At 48.7% G+C, this 10,393-nt stretch overlaps 1 protein-coding gene across 2 annotated transcripts in view; it reads left to right on the forward strand.

The window, feature by feature from the left end:
- LOC140196892 (heat shock 70 kDa protein 12B-like) overlaps nt 1–8,876 on the forward strand; it is a 49,856-nt gene extending 40,980 nt beyond the window's left edge. For both annotated transcript variants that reach the window (XM_072256799.1, XM_072256800.1), the window contains 3 exons: nt 406–664; nt 5,341–5,444; nt 7,075–8,876. In XM_072256799.1, coding sequence (XP_072112900.1) covers nt 406–664; nt 5,341–5,444; nt 7,075–7,844 — 1,133 coding nt within the window. In that variant the 3' untranslated portion in view covers nt 7,845–8,876. The remainder of the gene's footprint in view (nt 1–405; nt 665–5,340; nt 5,445–7,074) is intronic.
- Nucleotides 8,877–10,393: the final 1,517 nt, after the last annotated feature.

The following is a 10,393-nucleotide window of genomic DNA, read 5'->3' on the forward strand; positions in this document are numbered from 1 at the left end:
GTGAGGAGCATTTGATGGTCTGGGCCTGTGCTCACTGGATTTAGAAGAATAAGGGAGGATCTCATTGAGACCTAATGAAAGGCCTAGTTAGAATGGACGTGGAAAGGATGTATCCTATAGTGGCACAGAGGGCTGCGGAGGCCAAGTCATCGAGTATATTTAAAGAGGAGGTTGATAGGTTCTAGATTGGTAAGGACATCAAAGATAATGGGGAGAAAGCAGGAGAACAGGGTTGAGAGGAAAAATAAGTCAGCCATGATGGAAATGCAGAGCACACTTAATGCGCCAATTGGTATAATTCTGCTCCTGTCTTATGGACATGAATGGCAGGACAGACTTTGATGGACCAAATGGCCATGTTACACTGCTCTATCCTGGGGTAACGATGTGGGGCCTCTCTCACAGGTGGTCCATACGGAGCGGTGGGTGTGGACCTGGCCTTCCAGGAGATGCTGTGTCAGATCTTCGGCTGTGACTTGATGGAGGGATTCAGGCTGAAGCGCCCGGCAGCCTGGGTGGACCTGATGATGGCATTCGAGGCCCGGAAACAGTCCATCTCGCACAAGCTCACCACTCCGCTCAACATATCACTGCCCTTCTCCTTCACCGAGTTCTACAGGAAACACAGGGGCGAGTGTGTGGAGGCCGTGCTGAAAAAGTGCAGGTAACAAAGACCACCGCCCCTCCTCTCTGGTCACTATGGGGGTGGGGTCAATCTGGCCCAATGGGACCCCTGGAAGGGGGAGGAGGGTCCATCGGGGAGCCCAGTTTGAGAAGGAGGAGGAGGAAATTGGTGGTGGGACACTCTCTCTTGTAAATAGGAAAATATCTCCGTCAGAGACCCCCATGATGGGGACTTCCCTCTGTAGTTGGGGAATGTTACCGGAATCCCTGTAATTGGGGAGGTGTTACCATTAGGGTCCCCCTTAATAGGGGTTTGCCTGATCAGGGACCCCACAATGCAAGAAGCATCTCTGTTAAAGACTTGCAGAGGATCAACGAGAAGTTTTGAGAACGTGAACGGGACACCCGGGTTGTACGTTACCTCCCAGGTCCCAGGGTCAGGGACGTCTTGGGTCGCATCCACAGCATTTTGGAGGGGGAGGGGGAGCAAGCAGATGTCTTGGTATATATTGGTACCAATGACTTGGGAAGGAAAAGCAAAGAGGTCCTGAAGAGGGAATTCAGAGAACTAGGTAGACAGCTGAGAAGCAGGACCTCCAGAGAAGTAATTTCTGGATTGCTGCCTGTGCCATGCACCAGTGCGGGTAGAAACAGCGTGACTTGGGGGATAAATGCATGGCTGAGAAGCTGGTGCAGTGGGGAGGGCTTCTGGTTCTTGGATCATTGGAATTTCTTGGAGGGGTAGTTATGACCTGTACAAAAGGGATGGGCTGCAGCTGAACCCAAGGGGACCAATATTCTCACGGGCAGGTTTGTTAGAGCTGTTGGGGAGGGTTTAAACTAATTTGGCAGGGGGGTGGGAACCGAAGTGAAGGGACTCAGGATAGGATGGATGGTAAAAAAGCAAAGACAGTGTGCAGTCAGACTGTCTGGAAGGGCAGGCAGATGATAGGACAAAATTGCAACCAGCAGGGTGAGTATCAGTACATTAGGTTTGCAGAATCAAAAAGGGTAGCAAATACAGCACTCAAAGTGTTATATCTCAATGTATGGAGTATAGGAAATAAGGTGCATGATCTTGTTGCCCCTTTACATATTGTTGGGTATGATGTTGTGGCCATCACTGAATCATGACAGAAGGATAGTTGTGGTTGGGAGCTGAATGTCCAAGGTTACACTTTGTATCAGAGGAATAGGAAGGTAGGCAGAGGGGGTGTTCTGGCTCTGCTGGTAAAGAACGGCATCAACTCATTAGAAAGATGTGACATGGGATCAGAAGGTGTTGAATCTTTATGGATTGAATTAAGAAACTGCAAGGGTGAAAGGACCCTGATGGCACTTATATACAGGCCTCCAAACAGTAGCTAGGATATGGAATACAGATTACAGCAGGAAATAGAAAAGGTGTGTCAAAAGGGCAATGTTATGATAGTCATGGGAGATTTTAACATGCAGGTAGATTGGGAAAATCAGGTTGATAATGGATCTCAAGCAAGTGAATTTGTTGAATGCCTATCAGATGGCTTTTTAGAGCAGTTTGTCATTGAGTCTACTAAGGGATCAGCTATAATGGACAAGGTGTCATGTAATGAACTGGAGATGACTGGGGAGCCTAAGGTAAAGGAACCTTTAGGAGACAGTGATCACAATATGACTGAGTTCAACTTGAAATTTGATAGGGAGAAAGTAAAGTCTGACAGCAGTATTTCAGTGGAGTAAAGGAAAATACAGTGGTATGACAGAGGAATTGGCCAAAGTACATTGGAAGGAGATGCTGGCAGGGATGACTTGAGTTTCTGGGAAAAATGAGGAAGGTACAGGATAGAAAATCTTTCCAAAAAAATACACAAATGGCAAATTAGCACAACCGTGGCTGACAAGAAAAGTCAAAGCGAATGTAAAAGCAAAAGAGGGGGCATACAACAAAGCAAAAATTAGCGGAAAGATAAAGGATTGGGTCTTATGGTCTTAAAAAACTACAAAAATCAACTAATAGAATCGTTAGGAGGGAAAAGATGAAATATGAAAGCAAGCTAGCAAACAATATCAAGGTGGATAGAAAAAGCTTTTTCAAGTATGTAAAAAATAAAACAGAGATGTAAGTGGACATAGGACTGCTAGAAAATGAGGCCGGGGAAATAATAACAAGGGACAAGGAGATGGCAGGTGAAATAAATGAGTATTTTTGCACCAATCTTCACTCTGGAAGACACTAGCAGTGTGCCAGATGTTTAAGGGTGTGAGGGAAGAGAAGTGAGTGCAGTTACTATTAAAAGGGAGAAGGTGCTCAAAAAGCTGAAAAATCTATAGGTACACAAGTCACCCCAGTCAGATGAACTGCACCCTAGGGTTCTGAAAGAGGTAGTGGTGGAGATTGTGGAGGCATTAGTAATGATCTTTCAAGAATCATTGGAATCTGACATGGTTCTAGAGGTCCGGCAAATTGCAAATGTCACTCCACTCTTTAAGAGGGAGACAGCAGAAAGGAAATTATAGACCAGTTAGCCTGACCCCTGTGGTTGGGCAAATGTTGGAGTCAATTGTTAAAGATGAGGCTATAGAGTACTTGGACAAGACAAGATATGACAAAGTCAGCATGGTTTCCTCAAGGGAAAATCTTGCCTGGCAAACCTGTTGGAATTCCTTGAGGAGATTACAAGTAGGATAGATAAAGGGGATACAGTGGATTTGGTAATCTTGAATTTTCAGAAGGTATTTCCTAAGATGCTGTCTGGCCTGCTGAGTTCCTCCAGCATTTTTTGTGAGTTGCTATCATGGTTAGAGCAGTGACTGACTGGTAGGAGGCAGTGAGTGGGAATAAAAGGATCCTTTTTTGGTTGGCTGCCAGTGACTAGTGGTGTTACACAGGGGTCTGTGTTGGGCTGCTTCCTTTTAGCTGTATATAAATGATTTAGATGATGGAATCGATGGCTTTATTGCCAGGTTTGCAGATGATACAAAGATTGGCGGAGGGGCAGGTAGTGTTAAGGAAACAGGAAGGCTGCAGGACTTAGACAGATTAGGAGAATGGGCAAGAAAGTGGCAAATGAGATGCAATGTTGGAAAATGCATGGTCATGCACTTTGATAGTAGAAATAAATGTGTGAACTATTTTCTAAACGGGGTGAAAAAGGAAGTCCTTGGGCAGAACACCCAGAAGGTTAACTTGCAGGTAGAGTCGGTGGTGAGGAAGGCAAATGCCATGTTAGCATTCATTTCATGAGGTCTAGAATACAAGAACAAGGATGTGATGTGGAAGCCTTATAAGGCACTGGTGAGGCCTCACCTTGAGTATTGTGAACAGTTTTGGGCCCCTCATCTTAGAAAAGATGTGCTGGCATTGGAGAGGGTTCAGAGGAGGTTCACAAGGATGATTCCAGGAATGAAAGGGTTATCATATGAGGAATGTTTGATGGCTCTAGGTCTGTACTCACTGGAATTCAGAAGAATGGGGGGGGGATCTCATTGAAACCTTTTGAATATTGAAAGGCCTAGACAGAGTAGATGTGGAAAGGATGTTTCCCATGGTGGGGGAGTCTAGGAGAAGAGGGCACAGGATAGAGGGGTGTCCATTTAAAACAGAGATGTGGAGAAATTTCTTGAGCCAGAGGGTGGTGAATTTGTGGAATTTGTTGCCACATGTAGCTGTGGAGGTCAGGTCGTTGGGTGTACATAAGGCAGAGATTGATAGGTTCTTGATTGGACATGGCATCAAAGGTTATGGGGAAAAGGCCGGGAGTGAGGCTGAGAAGGGGATTAAAAATGATCAGCCATGATTGAATGGCAGAGCAGACTTGATGGGCTAAATGGCCTAATTCTGCTCCTGTGTCTAATGGTCTTAATTTGGGGGTATTTGGAGTATTGTGTGCAGTTCTGGTCCTCGAGCTACAGGAAAGAAATTAGTAAGATTGAAAGTCCCGATGTAGATCACATTTAGATACAGATTTATGAATCGCACATACATACAGTGAAATGTATCATTTGTGTTAACATTCAAAACACCCAAGGATGTGCCAGAGAAAATGTACAAGGAAATTGCCAAGCCCTGAGGACCTGAATAACAGTGAGAGGCTGAACAGGTTTGGACTTTATCCCCCAGAGCACAGGAGAACGTGGGGAGAGGTAGACAAAGTTATCAGGGGTATAGATAGGACAAATGTAAGGCAGCTTTTTCCACCGAGGTTCGGTGAGACTTGAACTATAGATCATAAGCGTGGAAAGGTGAAACGTTTAAGGGGAGCACGAGGGAGAACTTCTTCACTGAGGGTGATGAGAATGTGAAATGAGCTGCCAGAGCAAGTGGTTGATTTCAACATTTCAGAGAAGTTTGGATAGGTACATGGATGGGAATGGTCTGGATACAAGTAGGTAGCACGAGGCAGAAGATCTGGTTGGCACAGACTAGGTGGACCAAGGGGCTTGTTTCTGTGCTCTTTGACTCTGAGGTTGTGCCGGAGAGCACAGGGGAAAGTCATCAGGATGTTCCAAGATGTGGGAGGAACTCGGTAGCTCAAGCAGCATCCATGGAGGGAATTGATCAGTCGACAGCTCGTGCTGATGATTCAGTATTGTTACTCTCTCCTCCGGACCACCTCGATCCACCGTTGTGATGAATTGAGCACTATACAGGGCAGATTTCTCCCTGGACCTGCTGACGGTGAGGATAATCACTGGCTGCTGCTGATGCTGTCTCTGTGTCGCTCCCTCTGCCCACAGCAACAAACTGATAAAGTGGAGCTCACAGGGGATGCTGCAGATATCGCCCCAAGCTGCGGACGAGCTCTTCCAGCCAACCATCCGACTGGTGGTGCAGCACATTGGTGAGTGGGGTAGGACGGAGTGATGGGTGTCCTTGGCAGGCATTGAGAGTCCATATTGTTCCACCCACTTTGTCTTTCTCCACTCTGAGTAAGTCAATAGACAATAGGTGCAGGAGCAGGCCATTCGGCCCTTCGAGCCAGTGCTGCCATTCACTGTGATCATGGCTGATCATCCACAATCAATACCCTGTTCCTGCCTTCTCCACATATCCCTTGACTCCGCTATCTTTAAGAGCTCTATCTAACTCTTTCTTGAAAGAATCCAGAGAATTGGCCTCCACTGCCTTCTGAGGCAGAGCATTCCACAGATCCACAACCCTCTGTGTGAAAAGGTTTTTCCTCAACTCCGTTCTAAATGGCCTACCCCTTATTCTTAAACTGTGGCCTCTGGTTCTGGACTCCCTCAACATCGGGAACATGTTTCCTGCCTCTAGCGTGTCCAATCCTTTAATAATCTTCAAAGTTGCTGGTGAACGCAGCAGGCCAGGCAGCATCTGTAGGAAGAGGTGCAGTCGACGTTTCAGGCCGAGACCCTTCGTCAGGACTAACGAAGTCCTGACGAACGGTCTCGGCCTGAAACGTCGACTGCACCTCTTCCTACTGATGCTGCCTGGCCCGCTGCATTCACCAGCAACTTTGATGTGTGTTGCTTGAATTTCCAGCATCTGCAGAATTCCTGTTGTTTGCCCTTAATAATCTTATATGTTTCAATCAGATTCCCTCTCATCCTTCTGAATTCCAGTGTATACAAGCCCAGTCGCTCCAGTCTTTAAACATATGACATTCCCGCCATCCCTGGAATTAACCTTGCGAACCTACACTGCACTCCCTCCATAGCAAGAATGTCCTTCCTCAAATTTGGAAACCAAAACTGCACACAATACTCCAGGTGTGGACTCACCAGGGTCTTGTACAACTGCAGAAGGACCTCTTTGCACCTATACTCAGCTCCCCTTATTATGAAGGCTTTCTTCACTGCCTGCTGTGCCTGTATGCTTATTTTCAGTGACTGATGAACAAGAACATCTAGATCTCATTGTACAGTACTTCCCCTTTTCCCAACCTGACACCATTCAGATAGTAATTTGCCTTCCTGTTCTTGCCACCAAAGTAGATAACCTCACACTTATCCGCATTAAACTGCATCTGCCCACTCACCCAACCTGTCCAAGTCACTCATAACATCCTCGTCATCACAAATCGTGGTGAAGAGGCTTTGTGGTCAGTGGGAGGGGGGGGAAAGATGATGAGCAAATGAGGGAATTTAGAGGCAGCGGATGGGAATGCGTGTGGGGTTAATGGGAGGATTGGGAGGGGTTACTGGGAGGCATAAGGCTGAGTTATGTGGTGGTCCCAGTCTTGATATCCCAATCTAACTGTTCCTCCTTCTTCCACCTTTCCTCCCTTCCCTCCCCATCATCCCTCTCTCCTACCCCTCCCCATCCCCTCCCCATTCCATCCTTCCTCCCCATCTGCTCCCCCATCCACCCCACTCCTCCCTTCTCCCTCCTACCATCACCCTTCATATCCTTCCCTCACTTCTCTCCTCCTCCTTCCTCCCTCTCAACCTACCCCACTTTTCTCTCCCTCACCACCCTTCCCCTCTCCTCTCCACTCCCTCCTTTCACAGAGGCTGTGCTGCAGCGGCCCGAGGCGGCGGGCGTGCGCTCCCTCTTCCTGGTGGGGGGTTTCGCGGCGTCGGGGCGGCTGCAGCGGGAAGTGGAGCGGGTACTGCCCGAGGGCTGCCGGCTGTTGCTGCCGCAGGCCTCGGGGCTGAGCACGCTGCAGGGCGCCGTGCTGCTGGGTCTGGAGCCGGCCGTGGTGCGGCTGCGGCGTTCGCCCCTCACCTACGGTCTGGCCGTGCTGCGGCGCTTCGAGCCGGGCCGCCATCCGGCCCACAAGCTGCTGGAGCGGGACGGCGCCCGTTGGTGCGCCGACGTCTTCGACCGGCTGGTGCGGGCCGGCCAGCCGCTGGCCCCCGGCGAGCGACTGCAGCGACGCTACATGCCCGCCCGGCCCGGCCAGCGCTCCGCCCGTATTAGCCTCTACTGCGCCCCCGAGCCCGGGGTGCGCTTCGTCAGCGACCCCGGTGTCCGGCGCTGCGCCACCCTCAGCCTGGATCTGGGCGCCGGCCTGGGGGACGAGCCGGTGGACGGGACCGGCCCGGGGGACGAGCCGGTGGACGGGACCGGCCCGGAGGCTGATCCGGGGGACCGGACCGGCCCGGGGGCTGAGCCGGGGCACGGGAGCGGTCCGGGGGCTGAGCCGGGGTACGGGACCGGCCTGGCCCGCGAGATCCGAGTCAGCCTCCAGTTCGGCGACACTGAGATCAAGGTGACGGCCCTCGACATCCTCACCGGTGCCGAGGTCCGTGCCACCCTCGACTGGCTGTCGGAATGAGAGGGGAAAGGAAGTACTGGCCCCACCCTCTCCCCTGATACCCCCAGCCCCTCTCCCTCGCCTTTTATACATCCCGCTAAATCCCCTCCCTGCCCTCCCCACCCACTGAATCCTTATCTCCTGCATCCTGAAGAGGGTGACTCTCCACCACCCCGGCTGTCCTGAGCAGGTAGAGTCAGTGTCTGTCTCTGTGTGTCTGTCTGTCTGTCTGTCTCTCTCTCTCTCTCTCTCTCTCTCTCTCTCTCTCTCCATCTCTCTCTCCATCTCTCTCTCTCTCCATCTCTCTCTTCTCCCCCCCCCCCTCCCTCTTTCTCCCTCTCCCTCTGCTGGGATGGTCCTGAGGTAGCTGGGCACTCCCTAGGTACAGCCGGTCAGACATCATTGTACACATCCTAACCTTGTCATCAGTCAGTATCTCACTCCAGGAATTTTGCTTGTACACCCATCCATCCTGGTCTAAACCCATCAGACATAGGAGCAGAATTAGACCCATCGAGTCTGCTCTACCATTACATCATGGCTTATTTATTATCTCTCTCAACCCCATTCTCCTGCCATCTCCTGGTAACCATAGACACCCTGATTAATCAACCTCTACCTTAAACAGAACCCAAATCTGAACCAGAGCACCCAAGCTCCCACCTGCACAAACTGTCCTTCAGAAGGGTCTCAGTATTGATTTGGAGTCTACCCTTGCCCTGGTGAGCAGTTAGACCAACCCCTCTGAAACTGGAACCTCCCTGTCCCATCTGCTTGGGAAGGCCTCACTGCCTTGGACGTCCACAGTCGAAGATGATATGGGTTAGCCCTCGCCCATCGACATTCCCCATCAACAGATTGGGGGTTGAGGAGAGGGAGGGGGAGCGGGATGGGGGGAGCAAATTAACACGGGTCGTCAGTCTCCTGGTGACCACTGAATGCGTAGGAGGACATTGTAACGTGGTGCCACTGTTAACCTGACCTGTTATTTAAAATTTCTATATAATTTTCTGACATTAAAACATGAATAAACATTTTTATGTGATATTATGATTTGGTGTTATGAATATTTAAAATTGAAATTGCCATTTGTGTATTAAAATACATAGATGGGGGTTGACAGACAGTATCTTTCTCCCAGAGTTGAAATGTCTAATACCCGATGACGTTCATTTTAGGTGAGGGATGTAACTTGTAAGGAGGTATGCGGGGCACATTGTGAGTGCCTGGTGTTTGGGGTGTCAGTGGAGACAATAGAGGCATTTAACAGGCTGTTTAACATGGATGTACAGAAAATGGATTCAAGATAACACGCAGGCAGATGCTGGAAATCCAGAGCAACACCGACACAAAATGCTGGAGGAACTCAGCAGCTCAGGCAGCATCTATGGAAATGAAAAACAGTTGACGTTTCAGGCCGAGACCCTTCATCAGGATGGTAGGCAGATCAGAATCAGGTTTAATATCACCAGCAAATGTCGTGAAATCTGTTAACTTAGCGGCAGCAGTTCAATGAAATACATGATAAATATAGAAAAGAACTGAATTACAAAATAATTTTTTTGTAAATTAAAAATAATGAATTACAGTAATTATATATATATAACTGTTAAATTTAAAATAGTGCAAAAACAAATAATAAAAAAGTCAGGTTGTGTTCATGGGTTCAATGTCCATTTAGAAATCGGATGGCAGCGCGGAAGAAACTGTTCCTGAATTGCCAAGAGTGTGCCTTCAGGCTTCTGTACCTCCTTCCTGAAGGTAACAATGAGAAGGGGGCATAGGCCATGGATGAGAGTCCTTAATAATGGATGCTGCCTTTCTGAGGCACTGCTTGAAGATGTCTTGGATACTGTGGAGACTAATGATGGGGCAGACTAATTTTACAACTTTCTGTAGCTTCTTTTGATTAGTAGCAACCCCCCCCCCCCACCCACCACCACCTCACACCAGACAGTGATGCAGCCTGCCTGTCAGGATGCTCTCCACAGTATGTAGAAGTTTTTGAGTGCTTTAGGTGACAAACCAAATCTCAAACTCCTAATGAAATATGGCCGCTGTCTTATCTTCTCTGTAGCTGCATTGATATGTTGGGACCAGGTTAGATCCTTAGAGATATTGACACCCAGGAACTTAAAATTGCTCACCCTATGAGGATTGGTTTGTGTTCCATCATCTTACCCTTTCTGAAGTTCACAATCAACTCTTTGGTCTTGCTGATGTTGAGTGCAAGGTTATTGCTGTGACACCACTCAGCTTGGTGGTATATCTCGCTCTTGTACACCCTCCCATCTGAGGTTCTGTCAACAATGGTTGTATCATCAGCAAATTTATAGATGGCATTTGAGCTATGCGTAACCACAGAGTCATGGGTATAGAGAGAGTAGAGAGTAGAGTAGTAGTAGTGGACAAAGCACACATCCCTGAGGTGCACCAGTGTTGATCATCAGTGAGGAGGAAATGTTATTTCCAATCCACAAAGACTGTAGTCTTCCAGTTAGGAAATCAAGGATCCAATTGCAGAGAGAGATACAGAGGCCCAGGTTCTGTAGCTTTCTGATCAGGACTGT

Source organism: Mobula birostris, chromosome 4 (genome assembly GCF_030028105.1).
Source record: "Mobula birostris isolate sMobBir1 chromosome 4, sMobBir1.hap1, whole genome shotgun sequence".
Taxonomy (NCBI): Eukaryota; Metazoa; Chordata; class Chondrichthyes; order Myliobatiformes; family Myliobatidae; genus Mobula; species Mobula birostris.